We start from the raw sequence: 23094 nt of genomic DNA, 5'->3' as shown, positions 1-23094 counted from the left end.
CTTCATTAGTTTTCTATGTTGTCTTGGGTCTGGGTGTTTGTGGTACCGTCGTTACTTCTGATTTCCATAACACAAGTGCTTTAGCTACTTACATTGGGATCAGAGTAATGTATGTGATGTTGTCCAATATTTATTTATTTATTTATTTATAATATCCGTTTGTCCTGATGTCAACGCTAATTTTTAGTAAGTAAAATTTCTATCAAAAATTTAAAGCTCATATCAAAAAAGCCTTGATAGACAAGATCTGGTATTACTCAATACAAGATTACATTAAAGATAAAATAGCGTCGACTTAGTATTTGCAACCGTGAGCCCGTGGATGTTGTAAATTATATATGTATATATATCTACATATATATACAATTTTACGTGTAATTATTTCTCGATAATAATTAATTTTTAATTTGTAAATGATAGACTTTTTAATTAAGATCATAAACATCACGAGAGCTGGTTTTATGGCGCCATTTGATTTTCTGATTTAATTGCATTAATTACGTTTAACAATTAACGTAAATTTATTACACATAATACATTATGTTCGATTATATTGTAAGTGGTTGTCCGTTCCGATTTCATACTTATAAAATTTATACCAAGCTACCCCTCCCACTTGAAGTTGTAATTTCTGAAATACTTTCTTAGTGAGCGTTTACTTCACGAAAAGAGTAGCTACGCTAAATTCGAAGTCAATCGGACCTATCGATTCGAGGTTCTCATAATGAGTCAGCCAGTGGTATTGGTAACTGGGTTAATTGCTGTCACTTCTGGGTTAATTAAGGGAAAGCAATGTAAAGCTCAAACCAGTATACTTCTGGGAATTTGTCGATATTTAGGGCTTTGTGCAATTCTGACTGGTTAGCTACGATTTATTCTACCACTAAACATCAATATTTAGTATTGTTTTATACCAGTTTAAAAGTGAGTGAGCTAGTGTAATTACGGGCACAAGTGAGATATGATTTTAGTTCACAAGCTTGGTGATGCTTTGGCGATGTAAGGATGATTATTTTTCATAGTATTCAAAATCAAAATATACTTTATTCAATAGGCTTTTACAAGTATTTTTGAATCGTCATTTAACAAACTATATTTAGTGAAGCTACCACCGGTTCGGAATGCAGATTCTACCGAGAAGAACCGGCAAGAAACTCAGTACTCATTTTCGACATTTAAAAATACAAAGTCATGTTAGTTTATTTATATATATATATATAAATTATAGTATACATATGTATATTTTGGTGACCATGTTGGTGACCACTTCCCATTAGGTAGGTTATTCGCCTGTCTGGAACATCATTTAAATTTAGCAAATTAAAAATCCATAGATACTAATTCGTATTTGGGTCCGCAATCTTCGTTAAGATGTTCGATCTATTCGCCGATGAAAATACACGATATAACTGTATATTAAATGAAAGCTAACTGGGACGATGTACTCAACACGTATTTACATTTTTTAAAATCAAAACAAATTAAATTAGCTTAGCATATTGTTACTTGGCAATCGATCGTCTGCGTTGATCTCGACGATAACATTGTACCTATACTTTTTTGTGTGTTGCAAAAAACTCTTGACGAGCGCTGAAAAGCGCTTAATAACATTACAGGTCAGGCAGCGGTCTTCACAATATGACATTTATATCGAATATTTAACATCCGTCTGCTTGTCATATCTGTGTTACTTAAAATCATCTTTTGTTCGAATTGACGTTTTTTGAAATTCATTTTGGACACGTACACAAATATATTAATATAATAAAAAAATAAAATGAGATTTCAAAGCATGGGCAAACTACATTCAGCCCAAAGTATTTTTGATGAAATGTTTTATCTTTGACGATTAATAAATAAAGCAAAAAAAAAGATTTTATATACAAAATCATATTGATAAAATTTAATAGAAATTAATACAAGAGTTCCGTTCTCCTTCGAAACTCATCATCAGATCTTTACGAAATTTAAATTAAATTAAAAAGAAAATTAACATTTCGGAATAAACCTTTTTATCTCAATTTCAAAATCATTTGTACATGACGAAGACACACTTACCCACACATAAAAAAATATAAAGAACCAAATTTAAAGCCTCCTCCTTTTTTAAATCGGTTAAAAATATTAACAACTGATTTTATCACCGGTTCTTCTCGGTAGATCCATAATTCTATACCGGTAGCTTTACATTAAATGTTGTTAATCGGTAAAGTGCTTGTAAAAGCCTCCGCGAATAAGGTTTATTGTGTTTTTATTATATAGTTCGTCATACTGAGTGATATACTCTTGACCAGCGACGGTCTCCACGAGAGATTAGCCAACTATCCGGGATATTATTAAATGTGTGTTTTTTGTTTTTATGTAGTAGGTAGACGAACGCGCAAATGGGCCACCTGGTGGTAAGTGGTCACCACCACCCATAGACATTGACGCTGTAAGAAATAATAACTATTCCTCATATTACACCAATGCGCCACCAACCTTGGTAGCTAAGATGTTATATCCCTTGTGCGTGTAGTTAAACTGACTCATTTAGCCTTCAAGCCGGAATACAACAGTACTAAGTAACTGTTTGGCGGTAGAATATTTGATGAGTGGGTGGTACTTACCCAGACGGGCTTGCACAAAGCCCTGCCCAGTAAAGTGTGTGCTGAAACACAAATGCAATTATATTCTCAGGTTTGTAATCCCACTGGATCGGAGAGAATTCGATCGAAAGCATGGGATTGTAAATACATCCAATAATCAGACACCGGGCTATTGAATTTCTCGAAAGGAATACTCTAAAATAAAACTTGAATATCATTTCACCAACGATGCGGTCATACACACTATTCTATCCCTATTAAGTATTATAATCGGATAAAAAATTGTATAATAAGTTAAAAAATAACGAGTCTACAAATAAGCTGCGTTTTGATAAATTACATTGCGAAATGAAGTCTCATCGAGGGTCATTACACGTGATTACCAATCTTGAACACGATACACGGATAGAGAAATCTTAAGCTAACTTACTGTAACGTACACCTTGGCCAAATACACATAAACAGTTATGAATATATTTGTTATGTTTAGTACATTGAAGCTTTTTTTAAATTTCGAACGTTTTATATGCTACAAGAGATTAAAATTTACGTTACGTCAATAGAATTAATTGAAAGCGAGTTGAACTGCGAAGCGAAACTACTTATGTATTAATACTTATATGTATATACGAAAACTTTGGTTAAGTTGACTTTTTCAAAAAAGGTTTCTTATTTATTACTAGATTTATAATTACAACTTTAAATAAACTTCTCTTTCCAGTATTTGTATGATAGCAATGGTAATCGTATAATGACGTCATATACTACAAAACAATACACAACTCTCACTTCTAAGAATTTATCAAAATCGACACAAAGATATGTTTTATAAAATCGTCTATATATTCAGTTTCTTGTTTGTGTGTTTCAAAATTTGTAACTAAAGAATTTGCACTCGCTCTTAGAGTTAGCGTTATTATTAAAAAATAAAAATATAAGATTTGTACTAATTATTCAAGATCCTGTATGAAATCATTAACAGATACATAGCTTAGAATAAGTTCATTTCCGTACGTCTGAATGGCAGAGAAATTATTAAGTTCGCAGAGAACGCGGAAAACGATCGTGCAAGAATTATATCAACCAGTTGCTGTATTTAATTTCACTCAACAGTAATCCCATTACATTCTCATTATTGACCACCCATAGAATCCGATAAACGAAAGGGCCGGGCGGGATGTTAACAGTGTGTCAAATGAGTGACAAGGATAGATATATAGACTTGTAGTCATAAGCCGACGTGATTGTGTCAACAATAAACACTACTAATGCGTGTGCTAATGTTTTTTATTCAATAATTCAGGATTATATAGACGACAGAAAGGCGTGAGCTACTTGTTGACTTCCAGCCAGGATATATTATATACATATATAATTGTATTTGGCTAACATAACCTTATAACTTTGTATTTTTAAATGTTGAAAAAGAGTAACTACTGAGATTCTCGCCGGTTCTTCTCAGTCGAATCTAAATTCCGAACCGATGGTAGCTTCGCTTAATATAGTTTGTAGATTGACGATTCAAAAGTGCTTGTATAATCCTATTTGAATAAAGTATATTTTGATTTTGATCAGCAGCTATTTTAGAAACAAATGGTAATACTTCATATTGCTCAGTTTTTAAAGACTAAATTTGTTTGAGATTTGATAGGTGATTAAGCCCATTTAATTACTTGGACCAAGAACACATATTGTTATTGCCTGTGTCCTTGACCATTTTAAAAAATAAAAAGATGATACAATATTGAATAGTCTTTAAACATTTTTGTTTTCAAACAAACTGTTTTCAAATGAATTGTCATTTCATTTATTGCATTAAAAAATAAAGAAGTCGTATACTCAATTAAAATAAAATTACTACAATAATATTATCACTCATAACATTGAAAAATGAATTGTATTACATATTCACTTAAGACGTTAATTAGTTGTGTAACATTAAAATACAAGTCATTTTATTTAAATTAAGAAGTAAAAAAAAAAATCGATCAAATTATCACGGTCGGTAACATTAAGTTTATTTAAGTAGTTGGCTATTTCACTCAATTTTTACGACCTATTCATTTCGAATTAATGTTAAATAAAGCCATTATTATTCGAGTTATCGAGTTATCTAGATGTAGCCGTCTCGCTGGGGGTAAAAACGGTACATCGTTCCAACAATGACCGTGTTGTACCGCAAAGTTTAGGTAGGTGTTGTATTTAACCCAGCAATGTGAAAGCGATATCTAATTTCAGACAGATTCTTTCAATGCATATCGTTAATATAAAAAAGGAACCAAAATTGAACCCTCTGGAACACCAATTCTTACAATAAATCCAGAAGAATTTATATCAAGGCAAGATTTCATAAGCTCTAAGCCCATATAGTAGTTTAATCGATTAGAATATATTTTCCAACATTGTAAAATGCCTTAGATAAATCACAGAACACATGGACCACATTCGTTGGAAAAAACAAGATTGTTTTATATTTATGTTTGTTCTTCAATCTAAATTTGTATATAGATCTTTATTGTACCGGTGTGAAGCCGGGGCGTTTGCTAGTTACTTATAATATGAACTGTCAAAATAATAAATTCATAGAATAGGAAATTCGCAAGCTATCGTACGAAGTAGGACAAGGACCTAACGTCAACTTTATCAGTTTTATTAGACGCGCTTGAGTGACAACAGAAATTCATTTTTTGATCCGTGAAATAGCCGTGCGATTAGGCCTGTCTAATTGTATTCAGGCTATAATCCCACCCTCAACTTGCTTTCGTGTATCTTTTTAACCTCTACGTAAATGCGTTTTACACGAAATAGTAAGTGTATCTTGTTAGGATAAAGTAAATATTTGATGCTATTTTGTATTGCATTTGGACTATTTTCTGTTTATATGGTGGTCGGGCTTTGTGCAAGCCCATCTAGGTAGGTATCACACATCATGCTATCTCTAGATAGCCATACTTAATAATGTCATGTTCCGGTTTGAAGGGTGAGCGACCCAGTGTAGCTAAAGGCACAAGGGACGTAACATATTTATTTTGAAGGTTGGTACCACTGGCCATGTAAAGCATAGTTAATATTTCTTACATGTATATGTGGAATTGTGAACACTTACCATTAAGTGCCCCATTTACCAGTCTGTCAAGCTAATTTCAGTACAAAAAGTTTAAACGCGTAATAGACAGTTCAAATGCTAGTCCAAAAACACACCGAAAATCAAAGAGATGTTTCATATAAATACAAAATATTCGAATCAGTAAAATTCGTACTTTTAATTAGAAACTATGGAGATAAAGTCAGTTTACTTTTAATAATTAATGTATAATATATATAAAAAATAAATATATCCTTAAATGGTAATAAAAAAAAGAAAAACATAAAATGTTATGTACATGAATATTTAAAAGGTGCTTAAACAGTTTTAATGAAGCTAAGCTAATGAAGATAAATACCCAAAATACTTTTAAATACGTAAAAATTGTCTTCAAGCAATCCTCATTAGCAGGTTGGAGTTGGGAAGTGTAATTTATTATAATTTTAAATAAATTCTAATTTAATTATTTAAGAATTATGTTTTATTTATTTGTGAAGACTTGTATGTCTGTGATTTTATTTTTGTTTTATATTTTATGCGTGTTCTATATCGGCTTAAAAAATAAATGCTGATTCTTCGAAAAGTACGTAAAGCCATCATAATTCGTGTAATATACGAACTTATACATAGATAAATTTTCTTTAAAATTGTCCGACGAATCCGAAATCCAACCAAAATCAGACCTTATCATAAAAGTTGCATTAAAATCCATTTTATGAAAAAAACAACATTCAAAATAAAATTAAATATATTTTTTAATGATTTTTTTGTTACAATTTCTTATCAGTAAAATTACCAAGCAATCTTGTTCGTACATTAACATGACTTTCAATCTAGAATCAATCTACGATACGAACGTGCCTGTTCAGATTCAAGTTGAGATTTATAAACAGACATACAACTACTTATCGGTCATCTGACTATTTAAATGGAGCAGCATTTATAACAGCTGCGGTTAAAGGAATTATACACACAGCCACCAAGTTAAAAGATTAATCAAAATAATAATTACACTTGCTTTTAAAGATTTATCAATTGATAATATTTGTTAGATTAAGTTACATCTAATGAAATCAGATATTTATTAAAAAAATATATCCATAATTCACAATTGTGTAGACTCAAAAATTATTTCGTTATACCTTGTAATAAAAATATACAACACACATAAATAAAAATTTACAAATTAAAAATATATAGACCATAAAGATACAAACATGACAATAAAAAAATTATAAACGAATATTACTCATTTTATTTGTACCTAGATGATTCTTCATAAGAAAGTCTAATTATAATCAGTTTTTTACTTGTGAGATAATTAGGAAAATGTAACGATTACTCACTTATATGCTACCAGAATAAAATTCTGAGGACTAGCCGACTGCCCAGGAAATATTACTTTGAAGAAGCACAAGTGATTGCGCACACTGTATTCCCTGCCCAGGTTCACATCAATCTCTTAAATTATAAGCTCATTCAATGTGTTTATTATATAATAAAACTACTGAATCTGCGGCTTTACCCGCTCGAAATTTATAAAACAGAAACTTCCAAACCCCGTTTTAACCTCCTTAGGAGTGGAGTTTCGTAAAATCCGTTCTTAGCAGAAGTCTACACCCTAAGGAATCGACCTGTCAAATTTCAAGTTTGTATGTGTAATAGTTTCTGTATAACAATCTATATATACTTGTAACTGAATATTTATATTCCATATTTACGCAAATCAAATTCAAACAAAATTGGTTATAAAATTCTAAAAACGTAATATTTCTACGTTACAGCTAAACTAAAAATAAAAACTATAATTAAAGTCAATGTCATAAGAGACCCATTAATATTTCATAATTTTATCATTGGATTAATGGCAATTCCTTTCAACGATCAAGCCTTACATCGTTTATTTACCGGACGATTAAATCGTAGCGACTATTTTTAATGTGAGCCTTCATTAAGCTCAAAGACTTGTTGCTCTAGCGGTTTCATAAACAGACCGCTTTACAAACCGATACTTTACGATTCGTACTTTTTGGAAAATTTTAATGTCTATATTGCAGAGCCTCTGGTTTGATACATTCACTAGTTTTTCTACAGCCGGTTTGAAATTAAGAGAGACGTAAAATCATAGATTCCAAGGATGCCGGTGAATTAGCAGGGTAACAAGGTGGTTTATATTCCTTAGTATCTATGGGCGAAGAAGATGTAACATTAGATGGCCCCTTTGCCCTTTTTTATATAATAGATAGTCGAACATGCAAATAAGCCACCTGATGTGGTCATCACAGCCAATAGACATTGACGTTGCAAGAAATATTAACCCTAAAAATTCCTTAAATCACAAATGCGCGACCAATCTTAGGAGACTAAGATGTTACGGCCCTTGCTGTTACACTGGTTGACTCATCATTCAAACCGGAACAGACGTGCTTGAAAAAAACCAATTACCAACTTAATATAACTTTTTAAATCATTTGAAAAATATATAATATTATTAATGAATAAAATGAAAGAAGCTTCGTACATTCTTAATGAATAGCATTAAATCAAAAGACTCATTGGCACTTTGATTCGTCATATTACAGTATAGAATTAAATGTAGGGCTAGCACTGGTTCGCAAAGTAGATTCTACCGAGAAGAACCAGCAAGAAACTTAGCAGTTACTCTTTTCCACAAATTGACTTACATATATAATTTTTTTAGCAATATGAGTTGCTGAATCTTGTAGAGCCAATTAAGTATTTCGTTTGATTTTCGTAAGATGACGAATGTACAATATTAAAGTTGACTTTACTTGATCACAGAACATCATAGTTAGTTGTTTTATTTTTCCTTCAACATTTAACGTGTCTTTTGGTAATTGTTTCAATGCCTTATTTAATTCAATGACTACTACATATCTATATTCGATTTTTAAATTTTCATCTCCTTTCATCCTATCGAGATCCCAAGCCAGTATCTGTGGCTTATGAAATATCCGTTAGATGGCCAACGGTGTTCCGACTCGCTAACTGTAACCGTTGTATGCGCCAGTGGTTTTGATCATTTCATTAAAATTAACTAGAGTTGGCTCCGATTACTGTTTATAGACTTAAAATGTTAATGGGTGTTCGCTTATCAATTCGCTATTCAATGTTTCATAAACCAAGTTATTAAACGCTCTGTTAACGATGAACAAAATATGATACGATATTTCAAATTGAAACTACGACTATTAAGAAGGTGATTATAGAATTAGTCTCAGTTTTAAAAAAAAAAGAAATATCTCTTATCGTAACTAATATTAATGAATAATTATATAAATTTTGCATACACGTAGTCAGGGATAAAGAAATGGTCCTAGGGTTTCTTACGACTGACAAAGACAGCCCCCTACCTCCTCAAATGCAGACTAAGCTGTGATCAGGTACTCGGTTATAATAAAGCAGTCAACTCAATTCGTGAAAAGCAAGGATGTTTTGTTAAAACTCAAACCTAACATACCAGGCTCCCAGTAGTACCAAAGATTTAACTAGTAGCCAATATATCTTTGACCGCTAAAAAAATATTAATTATATCCAACAATACGACTTGTAGCAACGAGGTAAAATAAATTCCATATCAGGAAAGGTTTTCGTCCCAGCAGTAGACCATTTTGTTACTCATAATTTGATTTACTTTTTATAACACACTAGTTATCGCCCGCGGCTTCGCTTTAGGAATTGGTCGTCAGCTGATAGACATAAAAGCAAGGCAAATCATTTTGCCACGAAAGAGTTACTTTTGTATTTATAACAACGTTGCAGAATTATCGATAGTTTGAGTATCGATAGTTGACCTCGAAAACTATTCAAGATATCGATAGTACTATCGATAGTATCATTTTGATCAATAATATCGATAGTATCGATAGCTCTCCGTGAGCAATACTATTGGTTACGGCAATACTATCGATAGTATTGACACGTGACAATACTATCGATAGACTATTGATACTATGGCTAACACCTTAACTATCGATAGTCTATCGATAGTGGACTATCGATATGCAACACTATTTATAATATTAGTATAGATTGGCTGTGCCCGCGTGCGTTACTTGGTGCATATTTGAATTTAACAAAAAGTTATTCTTCAGTTCGCAGATTTTACCATAACATATTAATTCTGTATTAGGTAGCTTTTGTGATATGAAGTAGTTGGTTAGAGGAACCCGACGTGACGGCGGCGCGAGGGCTGCGCGCTACTGGACAGTATTTGGACATTGCAGCGTGACTTTATTATTATTTTTTATATAACTCTAAAATAAAAGTAGCCTAAGTTACTTCTTATTACATCAGTGAAAGTCCTGTCAAAATCGGTCCAGCCGTTCTTGAGATTAGCCAGAACAGACAGACAGATAGACAGACAAAAATTCTAAAAAGAGTTATTTTGGTATATGTACCGTGTATACAGAAATTTGCATTTAGTAAAATGTGGTTATTTTAATATACTCCAATTTTATTATATGTAATAGACTAGTGCATTCAATTTAAACAGCAGTTGATTAGCAATTAAATTCAATGCAGGCATTAAAATAATATAAATCCAATTAATACACCAAACGCACGAACGATATATTTAAAAGTAAAAAACAAGAGAGACAAATTCAATGATTGGTAGTATGTTTCTGCTTTACAGTCGGAAATCTAAAAAGCGTAAAAATTAGACCTAATTAAATGCTTAAAATAGCAAAGCGTAAAGCAAATCTGATCGATTCATTAAAAACGCGCGATTTTTTTACATCTTTTTTTAAATACGTGTATAATTTGAGCGTTCTGCGTTGCGTATAATAATAATAATGACCGCGAGATATTTAAAAGATTATTGTTGTGTATTTTAATGTATTGTAATTGTTTCTTATAAATAATTCTAAATATGACTATTTGCCTTATAAGGCAATCTTATAAATCAAAATCTTAATATGTGATTTTTAAAAATCGTGACTAATTTTGCTTGATTTTAGGCTGTGTTCGAAAGTTTTGATTATAGAATTGTTTATAAAAAAATGATTTTCCGTTAAATAAATAAAATTTATCATAGAGTAATTGATAAATCCTTAAGACCTTTTTTATATTGTGACAGATTGTCGTTAGATAAGGAAAAATGATTAAAATACTAGAATCACAAAGAAGTTTCAATAAATTTAAAAAAAAAAGTATCTATACAAAAATTGTATTATATCATCGTAGAAAAAGTATACCGCAAAAACTATGATTGTCGGTCAATTTGTCAAACACTAACCTAATAATATATTAAATCTGACTCCTAACGGTTCAGCGCGCCGCTGACGCCACGACACACACACGAAAATCGACTCAATTACAAACGTATAACACTTAAAATCCTTTCAAATGTTATTATTTTGATTATAATCAGCACGTGTCTGAACGGATTTTTTGCTATGTGTCGAGTTCAATGAGTTTTTACTTACATTAAGATATGTGTGTCAAGATGGACATGAGATTAACGTCGTTACTCGTTAGTAAATAATGTCGATTTGAGGTGTGCTGATTTATGAATCGGTTAAATCGTTTTCGGTGCTATGAGCGAGAGATCTTTTGAAAGCTTGTGTCAATCATATTTGAAATGTTTTCATTGATACGCCCACGACGTTGTACGACTTTTTATTTTGATGTATGTAGTAGAGTATTTGTAGTTAGACCCCCTCAAACTTTATTTCTCTGAATAAAATATATTACCATAAAAATAAAATAATTAAAGGTTGTTTTTTATTACGCATTGTTATTGTTTATACTTTTTAATTTTTAAGTTAATAATTATTTTTTTCTTGATTACCAAAAGCTATAAAAGAATGAAAATAAATTAAGAAAATTAAGTAATATGTACAATAAAAAATAAAATCAATCAATCTAAAAATAAAAAAGAAAACCAGGGCGACATTTTAAATCAGACATTTCATGTACCAGGCAATCATAAACTACAAGAAAGTAATAAATATCCGATCTTACTTTCCTTACCGCCAGGTCATGGCCTCTCAAGCTCAAGGCTGTATGTTTCGACCTCCTTGCGTTTATGATTTCCTCGTAGCGATGTTCGAATGTAGGTCAGTTTTGAGGTCATTTGAGGTTGATAAGGTCAAGTTGGACAGCTGTTTAGTTAACATAATTTAGTTAACAATAAATGCTCCTAATTCTAAACAATTGACAAGTTTTAATTTGATTTAAATGTTTTGTTCTTTTATTAAAAAAAAATTAAAAGATTATTGACATCCATTACAAAAAAATAAACTCGTTGCCACTAATTTGGAAACATTTAAAAAAATTAAGATTATAAAAACTAATTTATAATAAATTAATAAAGTATTCATTAACTTTATAATAATAATTGGGGGCATTATTTATCGCACGGCTGATATTTGACTGAAACCATAATTATATGTACGTCTTCCTACACGATGAATATATCTGTGTTATAACGGTTACTTCTTTAAAACATAAGACTCCCTAAGTAAATTAGAATTTTTCAGTTGACCAAATATTTGTTTTTTACCTCGAGCTTATCACGGATGACGTCCATTCATTAAAATCGCAGAATTTATCAATGAAATTGACCACCAAAATTTATCTTTTTACAAATATTATTTTACGTGTACTGTTCAATCGTCAAGCGTCACTGCCAGTTCTAAATATTAATTCTTCCGTGACGAACCGGCGAGAAACGCATTAGTTATTATTTTTAAAATCAACTAGAAGATGGGAACATCGTTAAGTACGCGTATGTTTTACTGTTTCTTGTATTTTTCAAATATTGTTTTTCCAAACATTACTAAAGAAAAAACGACTGTATCTCCAGTATGTATGTCTGTATGTCCAGTTAATACGTCGGAAAATAATGTCATAAATTCATGTGATTTTTAGATTTTATCCACCAAAGTAACAAATGTTTAAATTAACAATTAATATTGGTGAAAAATAGCCTTCTCAATTCACATGTACTTTGAAGAGTTATATCATGTCCGGAGCGGTTTATACAACTATCCAGTTACGCTTGACATATTATAAATAATAATAAATAAATAAATATTGGACAACATCACATACATTATTCTGATCCCTACTAAAGCACTTGTGTTATGGAAAATAAGAAGTAACGACGGTACCACAAACACCCAGATCCAAGACAACATAGAAAACTGATGAACTTTTTCTATATCGACGCGGCCGGGAATTGAACCAGGGACTTTGGAGTGGCGTACCCATGAAAACCGGTGTACATACTACTCGACCACGGAGGTCGTGCATCATATTGAACATGTGTGTGCGCAACACAGTTGCACATTATATTCCTTCACTATCATAATCTGGTGGGACAGCAAATCTGACTCGACCGGATCTTTCCGGTTCAAGCACAGGACCAACGGCTTTTCACCTTCTAGACTCCAAGCTGTTACTGAGATTTTTTACATAGAAATAATAATTCATCGCTTGGGGCCGATGTGAACCAACTTGGGGCTTGTACCCAAGACCTCAGAAAGTATGCCCTTATATCTAGCCACTAGACTAAAGAGGCAGTCATTTGGAAATATATATATATAATGGACGATTAAAATGTTGCAGATAACAATTGAACATTTCTAATTTCGCGTAAACAACAGAGTCATAAGAAAGTCTGATTTTGTATCATTGAGGTTACTGGGCTGCAGTGAGAACAATAGAATCGAATTGAATTCGGGCCAATGCATTTACGTTTTATATCATATTGTTCAATAACGAAAAATATATTACATTTATTTCCGAACAATATCATGGGATTGGTTGAATTAAAATAATAAAAATACATTTTTATTTTATTTTATGATTTGGTATGCGGACGGGCAAATTGACGATCTCCGTGCTCGAGTAGTGCTTACACCGGTCTTCATGGGTACGCCACACCGAGGTCCCAGGTTCGATTCTCGGCCGAGTCGATGTAGAATAAGTTCATTAGTTTTCTATGTTGTCTTCGGTCTGGTTGTTTGTGGTACCGTCGTTACTTCTGATTTTCCATAATACAAGTGCTTTAGCTACTTACATTGGGATCAGAGTAATGTATGTGATGTCCAATATTTATTATTAAAAATGGCCAAGTTATATGAGACGCCTCGGTAGATGAGATGTTACGTATGTGCATGTTACACAGGCTCTGGCACAGGCTTCAAACCAGAATAGAACAATACTGAGCGTTGCTGTTTGGCGGTAAAATATCTTCTGAGTAGGTATTATCAACCATGCTTAAGTAAAATTATGTACTTGATGTTTTTTTTTTAACGCTTACGTTTCATAATCAGTGTAATTTGTTACCAACAAAATCATGATGCAAATGTAAGAAGTATATACCTACTTGTAAATCATCGTACTGATTTTTAATTTTGCAAGTATGCGATCGAGTTATTGCGAAATAATACGCTACGATCGAGACGATCTGATGAAATGGACTTCCATTAAGATATTTATATTATTCTTTATAAAAAATATAAATTTAAGTATATAATTGTTTTTGTGGAATGCAAGTAATTATATTATCATTAGTGAGTTGCTTATTTGGTATGAAAAGACTACTAGTACGTGTTGTTTAGGGTAACTATTCACACAAAACTTAAACAATGTGTTATATTATATTTAATGTCAAATAAACTATGATAGAAAGATAATTTAATTTAACTAAATACTTTCTAAACATCGTTTATAAAAAACGCCCCTTATTGTTAAAAAAAATCCTTTTGTATCCTTATCTATTTATACGATATTTAATAAAATATCCAGAACATTCTTTCATTTTAATAAAAATTACACTGTAAAAATAAACGTCGGTTTTTAACATATTAAGCAATTAGTTACACTATGAAGTAAGCCTTTGGATACGTGATTCCGCTAACTCTTCGCTACATCTGTTAGCCTGGTACGACACACTTTTTTTTTTTACAAGACAACAAATTCTAACAAGATTAGATTTTTTTTTATATTTCGCGAGTGAATGAATAAATTAATTAGATTTCTTTCTTTAATTATTTTATTATTTCCTTTCAATAGCGATGTTTCACGTGTGCTGGGTATCTCGTGTTTTTCCTTATCTGGTCCGTATACCGTTACCTTAGCACGAATTTGTTTCGGGGAATAGTATTATCGAGATGAAATTTATAATATTTATACTGTATATATTTATTTACAACATAGTTTGAACAAACTACTCAAATCCACTTTAATTTTACTCCTAAGTAACGATTGTAATTTCACAGCAATCCGAGACGCCATTTTTCAATAAGCTGTCAATTAAAAGCACAGATTATACAGGTAAAGTGAGAAATGAACAAAGATACTTTAAATCATGCGTACGAAAATAAATATTATTTTATGTGTAAATTCATTAATTGATTAATTTTTAATGAATTGTTATTTAATACTTTCTGTACTAGTATTTCTAATGCGATGTTTAATTTAAGTTGTTTATTGACTTTTTAATCTGATATAAAATAGAGCAGATTCAATAATTTTAGTAATACATTTTAGTTTACATTTAAAATAGATCTAGTGCTAACGCCGTGATGGCCCAGTGGTTAGAAGACGTGCAGAGGACGCGACCCAATACGTACATAAGTTTGCTGTAAATGATATTAAACAATAATAGTGTTACATAACACGTTTGACACGACAGTAATGTTAAAAGTTATTTATAGATTTAAATTAAGAACTCACAAAATATATATATATTTTAAGTAAAAAATATCGCCAGTATGATAATATATTATTGAGGAATTAAATTCAGCTTACAAAGTACAAAATAGGTTTCCGTTACAGGGCATTCGGGTAAAGATATTATTCGCACGGCCTCCTTACGAACCATGTTACCCTGGTCCACCGACACACATTTTGTAAACATCATTATTTTGCACTTAAGGCCATGATCACAAACGCATTGGCTTATTCAACAAATAAATACCTATTTCCCTATTCATCATGAACGATGATTAAGTACCTTATTCTGTTCTGTATGATAACTTAATCTTTTTTTTAACACAATAAAAACTAAGGGTAGAAAAAAACAACTCTCAATAAGATTATTTATGGTCGATTTTCATTACTGTGCGACCACTAGCCTAGATTATCTATCAGTCAAATTCATACAATATTTATACATTGGATAGCACATTTATTGAGAAATGTTTGACGCTAGTATTACCACTTTAACCCACGGGGTTAAAACGGAACCGCGTCAAGCAGCTAGTGCAGTAATATAATAACTATATTTTGATCAGAATTTGTAGAGTTTGTTATAAATCAGTTTCCTTTCACGTGTTTGGGAAATTGTACAAGAAATTAGCGAAATTAATCGTTTTGTTCAGTAAATTGGTACACGGCTTTCTATATTGGGTATTTTTGATTGGTTTCGAAGATAAGAACTCTATTTTCGAACAAAATTAAAGCTCGTGCAGCTGTGACGTAAGAAAATCTCTTTTGCTAGAAAGGTTTTAGTCAAATGCTGCCGCTAAATTAGATCTCTAAAATAAAAAAAAACAATGTTATGAGACTACGTTTTTAACTGTCCTAACGACATTATGGAATTGCCCTTACATGCGTACATTACGACGCACTTAACGCTTATGCGTTTATGATTCCCTAATGACGAGTCTTTTCAAATCGTTTATGACATGCCAAGTTGTTGTTTAACTGTAAATTTTAACCGCAACCTTTTCATTACCCCTCTATAAAAAATGCTTTGTTTTATTGCGTTTACAAATTTTTCACTTTGATTTCGTCATTTGAGATTATTCATAATTTTGTAAACAGAAAAAATGTTAATACTCGATGCTCTTAAATTTTCTGAAAATTTTCCATTCTATTTTTCATTTGACTTTCCGTAAGAACCTTCTACAAATTATTAGAAAACTTAAAAAAATAAATCAAATCAAATCAACGGTTTTCAAGTTAGGGCGTCACTTAGGCTTTGTACGAGCCTGTCTATATAGGCACCACCAGATATTCTACCACCAAACAGTAACGCCCAGTAACAGTACCTAGTATAGTATCCCGGTTTGAAGGATGAATAGATAGTGAATATAACATCTTAGCTCCCAAGTTTGGTAGTGGAGGCGATGTGAGGAATGCTTAATATTTTCTACAGCACTAGTGTCTATGGGCGGTGATGTCCACTTACCATAAGGTGGCCTATTTGCTCGTCCACTTAACTTTATTATAAAAAATTGACCAAAGGAGATTACAGCAAGGCAACAGCTTTACAGCTTTTATTTGTCCACGTGTTTAGCTAAAGTTTCACCTCCTTCCGGATATAGTAACTCATTCATCTTCTATCCGGGTGATAGATAACATCTGCAAGAATCAAATTTGAAACTTACAGAATTTATTATCCTTCGTCGTCGTTTACAAAAAGATAACCCCCAATCTTCGGTTGAAATTCGTGTGTCTCGGCCATGTGGAAGTTACTATAATTTTTACCAGCGTCTAAAATAGTTAGAAGATTTTTTCAGATAAAAAGTACTCTTTCATACCTATAAGTAACGGACGATTCAAAAAGCTAAAGTTGAAGAGTTTCAATGAATATTCATTGAACCAAGCACCCTTAGCTCTCATCTTTCAGACTTAGGGATGCGTTACTATCCAAGTACCAGCTTTTAAAATTATGCGACTCGGAAAGTCGGTATGCTGAATATGTGTACTTCTAAACTTTATCGCGTTTATTTATTTTGGCAGCATTATGTTACTTTGTGTCTGAAACGTTTTTGCTTATTTTTTTAACTCAGTTTTTGATACAAACATTCCTTAATGAATAAAAATTTCACGTAGTTGTAAAGACTTTGTCGTGTGAATGTTTTATGGGAACACTTTAATTTTATTTGCTGATATTTTTATAATGTTACTTTTACACGGTTGTAAAATTATCAAAATATTATTTAGTATTTTGTATAGAAGAAAAGGAATGATGCTTATATAGGAAAATGAATGTATGTATGTACTAAAGAAAAAATTGGTCGTATTTTTAATTTCGCTATAAATGAATAAATGACAAAGAACACGTGATTTTAATTTGGATGAAAATGTTTTTTAGATTAAAATGCATACATACTAATAAAAAATAAAATCCTTCATTGAACAGGCTCTAAGTCATTTTATTTTATATTCACTATTATACGAACAATATTTAAACCGGACGCAATAGTTTCATAAGAGAACTAAGATTATAATAATAATTTCAAAAGATAAGAGATAATATTAAATTAAATTAAAAACGATCAACGTTTTGGAATTTGAGTAAAGGCAGTAATTACTTAACATAAGTTTATGTATTTTATTTAAATAAAATAAAAGATTAATATTTACACGAAAATTAATAAATACTAATTCCACGCAATAGATTCTAGCGAAAAGAACCGGCAAGGAGCTCTGTAGTTACTCTATTAAATCATAGCAAATGTAGTAATCGTAATTTACCATTAAACTTATTTATCCTGTATACAAATTGAATTTAAATCCAAGCTCTTTTATAAAAAATGTATTACCTAAACTGTATCACAGTAGAACCTTATTTATTAAAACACTAGTTTTTAGTTAACGTCACAGAAGTACTAAAAATTTGAAATCGCTTAGAATTAATCAATCCCTGCCTACCGTATTTCAATTTTAACTCAAGACGGATAAACTCACATTATTTTAAATTACATGTGTTATAAATATTTATAATATCTGCGTTTTACGACGTCTTAAATGCCCTCATAACTCATAAACACTTAGCAGTGGATACTTCACGTATGCTCGGAGAAATAAGTACTAATATAACCTGATGCTAGCAATGAAATTAACTAGACATCACTTTTTTAGGTTTAGTTATAGTATTCCTTTAGATATTTTGCCCTAAGTTGTGCCTCTGTGTCATTGTCTTAGTTAAACAAAATTCAAGAGCTAAGTCAAAAGTCTTCATTTAATATTAATGAATTGTCAATAAAAAAAAAAAAAGGTGCTTAATCTAAAAGAAAAAAAAAATCAGCGAAACTATATTTTTTTTTTCAATTATATAATCAAAGTAATGATTAACTCTCCTTGCATTTATCTGTAATTTAACTCTATATCTTGTCCTTAAGAAGAAACTGCTACCGGTCGTACCATTAAAGTTTTCGTCGGCCAAAATAAATGCTCGTTATTTCAAATTACAAAATATAAATAATTATTACTTATTATTTCATTTCGGACGAAACAACGAAACATTCCGTAATGTTAATCTTCATTCTGGTTTGGTTTTCTGAAGAACTAATTATCAATGACAACTTTAACCAGCTATATTCAAAACAGGGTTAAGAGATTTTAGACCATAATTTAAAGACTATAAGGTGCTCAATCTTGTGATTCTTTAAAATTTTTGCTCGATTTTTACGTTATTAAATAAGTTCATACAATTTAATTTAAATAATTTTGAATGTTTCTTTTTTTAAAACGGGATCTTACAAAAACCAACAAGTAAGCATCTACGTAGTCAATTTATTCTAAAAAAAAAACAACATACCATAAACATCTTTATTTTGACAACCGTACAATACGCATTAAGCATGTCTCGTCGTGAGGCTTTAATGACACCGTCTGTCGTCATTGCCACTGCACCAGACGAAATCAGCAATATCCAGGATAGTAGTCTATAGTTTATAGCAGTCTATTGTAGTCTAGTCATATTCCTTATATATTCGACTCAAAAAAATAACAAAAATAGATATACGTTAAAGTATAAAAAATATGCCGTCAGAAATAACACACAATTTTATTGTTGTTACTTGCTTGAAGTGGATATGACATTTTTAACGTTTTTTTTTAGTACGTCTTATTTACATTTTTGTATGTATAATTTGAGACGAGTTAATTGGTTTGTCCTTAGCTTAGTTTTTTATTATATAATACATAACTGTTACTTCTTTTATAATAAAATAACAAATAAGATTAGAAAGTGATAGAAAGGTTAGAAAAAATAATTGACGTTCTCCTTTGTCTTTAAGCAGAGATGGCCCAGTGGTTAGAACGCGTGCATCTTAACCGATGATTGCAGATTCATAACCAGGCAAGCACCGCTGAATTTTCATGTGCTTAATTTGTGTTTGTAATTCATCTCGTGTTATCGTTAGGAAACGTGCATGTGTCTAATTTCAATGAAATTCTGCCACATGTGTATCCACCAATACAGATTGGAGCAACGTGGTGTGACAAGCTCCAAGGCCCTCAGCCCAACCGTGGGACATTTATAGGCTGCTACTTTGTATTTGAATTCCTGTGTTCCGAATTGAATGGCGAGTGAGCGAGTGTATCGAGGCACACGAGACATACCATCATAGTCGTCAGACGTTGGAATGGAACAACTTATCACAAAATCCATTTTTTTTTATATTGATGAATATTATCGTAAATTGATCGACGCAAATTATTTAAATATATGTAATATATTAATGTTCGAATCGATTACTTTACGACATAATCTAATTCTGCGATATATTTATCCAGCCAATCAACAGCTTACGAATGCTTCTAGACCACCTATAAAATGCTATTACTGTAATTGGATTACTGATCGAATAACGAATGCAGCTCAACTTATCATGTTCTTTTTTTGAATCCTTATTGAGAAAGACGTCATTACGTTTGCAAGTGTAGTCTATGGTACTTGTAAACGGAAGTTCAAAGGTGTCAGGGCTGCCTAGCAATGAATAATCTATACTATTGTAAATGCGAAAAACTTTCTACTGAGTTTCTCGTCGGTTCTACTCGGTAGAATCTACATTCCGAACCGACGGTAGCTTCACTTGAAATAGTTTCTTAAATGACGATTCAAAAGTGCTTGTAAAAGCCTACTTGAATAAATTATATTTTGATTGATTGATTGATTTGCGCTTAAATTTTAAATTAGTTTTTACGACTAAACCACTCAACTAAAATGAAGCAAGCTGGAATCCCAAAGAAGGAAATAAGCTACTTTCTATAGCTTAAACCACCAATCAACCCTTGTTTTTGAGCGGCGAAACAAATATTGTAGCGTGTTTATCATAATGCGTATATTGAAACGATAATAACTGTCTATGTTATGATTTTGACGTATAACGTATTAGTATCGTTAATGCACTACGCTTTAAAGTAAGTGGAACGAACGACTATCCTTCTCCTATCCTACAATTGTATCACCGATCCCTTGTCTCGCGTTCACCAGTTTTGTGAAGACCAAGCGAACGCTCCCAAGGAAGTGTCTTCGAGATTAAGAGCCCGGACTTCAAGAGACCACTTATTTCTCTTATTTACAAATATTAATATCACAGCTTAGTAATTATACAAAGTAAGCTGACCGCCTAGATTCCTAAACAATATTAAATTCCAAGAATTCCGTTTAAACACAAGCTTCGTTTCAGTGACGTCACAGCAAATGCAAATCACATCACGACTGATCTAATTGGAATGTGAGAAGTCGTCCAGGAAAAACTGTAACGTACGTTGTTTAAATCAAGATAGAAAGTGATCGATTACTCGTAACCCGCATGGGGCTTACGGCTGAGTGTTTTGAATGCGATCGGAGTTTAGGAGAAAACTCGGCTTTCGCTTGCCAGTTATATTATTGAGTTTTATAATTAGATAACTTATACATACACGTTGCTTGCGAAAATTTAATTTAATAAATACAGTGTTCTTGTGAATATGTATGTGTTACTGTAAGAGCTCGAACTACGGTAAATATTAAGATTTTCCAGTAAAACATAAGATTTACCGATTACGAATGGTAAATGTCCATAAATCTTTGGGATTCGAACTTTTACCATCATTCACTTGGTAAATCTTAGGATTTATATGTTAGGTTAGCTTGGAATGGTAAAAGTCCGAAAAAGCCGTCCTTTTATAATAAATACTTACATTTACCAACTCATGTCGGTAAATCTTGAGTTTTACTGGAAAATCTTAACATATATACCAAGTACTGCCTCGTAAGGTTGCCGACTTTAAGGCCTTGACTTCAAGCCGTTTTGCGATTTTTGACTGGAAATTCTCTGCAACAGTCCACAGTTTGCAAGAATCGGTTACAGTTTTGTGGTTTGGGAAGCACGTTAAGCCGTTGGTTCTACGCTTGAACTGACTCCGGTCGTATAACTTTGCAGTCTAATGGCTTAAGAGAGTCATGGACAAAGAATGCAACTGTGTATGTGGATAAACTTGAGCTCTCTAATATATCTTGCGTTGACTGGAATAAACTAGAAGTAAAGTGACAGCCAAATCTTGGCCTTAAGCCTCTGGCCTTGGTTGAGGAGAAGATTTAAAGCTTAATCCACCACGGTGCTCTATTGCTGATTGATGGATTCACATGTGATATAATTGTATCCGATACGTGCAGGTTTGATCACGATTTTTTCCTTCACCGAGCAAGAGTTGAATAATATACCTAAATTGAGCACATGTGGTGCCTGCTTGAGTCTAAACCTGCACTGAGCCGTGTTTCGGCTGAAATATGGATATTCTCAAGAGCAGAGTAGATCATTGACCAGAGTTCGAACATTTACAGTGTTTTTTTTTTTTTATAAATTTGTTGAGTTAAACTTGGGCTAAAAGCTGATAACAATCATGATTCAACCTGCAACTTTTTCATTACATCCGATTTACAAACCACTGCGCTATTGAGGTGTTTGGTACTGAAGTATACTTATCATCCTTTCCTTTGTTACAGATCAAAACACAATGGACGACTGACCATAATCAAAAGTGTTGTTATAAGATATTAGTGTTCATATAAAACTAATAGTGTTAAAATACTGTGATCAAAATGGAGTTCAGATCTCACTTCCTAGCGACTGCAACGTTTCTTATCATTGGTGAGTTTATTTGTGACATATTTTAATTTAAAAAAAAAAAAAGTGAAATATATATGTATTTAATGTCGTATCATTATTTGTATTGGGTTTGAAAATGACATCTTCTTAACAGTTTCCAAGGTTGGCGACGCGATAAACTAATCAATAGCTAATTCAGCATGATGTATGAAACAATGATATAGGATTTTTTAATCCAAAACAGCGCTTGAAAGCGGCTGAAAGTTTTAATATTTGTTAAAAAATATTTTTTCTTTGTGTCGTTTATCTTTCATTGTCAAATATTTGTTTTGTTAATGTAAATGTCTTTAAATAACTATATTTTCCTTTTTAAAGTAAAGATGCGTCTCCGAGAACCCAAATAAAAATACTAAAGTTATTGACCCTTTAATATTTTAAGAAAATAATTATTGTATTAAAAGCCTTGTTAACGAGTTTACTAACTGTAATTTCATACGATTAAAATGAGTTCAATTTAATTATGATTGATATTTTATAGTTAGGCTGGTGACACACTTTTCTTAAATTAAAAAAAAAAAAAAACATTTTTTAATTAAAGACGATTGCGTATTAT

General features: G+C 31.7%; 1 protein-coding gene across 1 annotated transcript in view; it reads left to right on the top strand.

Annotated features, from left to right (window-relative positions):
* LOC113399501 (serine protease inhibitor dipetalogastin) overlaps nt 1-23094 on the top strand; it is a 78028-nt gene that overhangs the window by 22083 nt on the left and 32851 nt on the right. Inside the window, exon 2 of the mRNA XM_026638645.2 lies at nt 22379-22523. Coding sequence (XP_026494430.1) covers nt 22475-22523 — 49 coding nt within the window. The 5' untranslated portion in view covers nt 22379-22474. The remainder of the gene's footprint in view (nt 1-22378; nt 22524-23094) is intronic.

The sequence above is a fragment of the Vanessa tameamea genome, chromosome 25, assembly GCF_037043105.1.
Source record: "Vanessa tameamea isolate UH-Manoa-2023 chromosome 25, ilVanTame1 primary haplotype, whole genome shotgun sequence".
NCBI lineage: Eukaryota > Metazoa > Arthropoda > Insecta > Lepidoptera > Nymphalidae > Vanessa > Vanessa tameamea.
The sequence above is the reverse complement of the archived record's forward strand: the minus strand, read 5'-3'. Positions and strand labels throughout refer to the sequence as shown.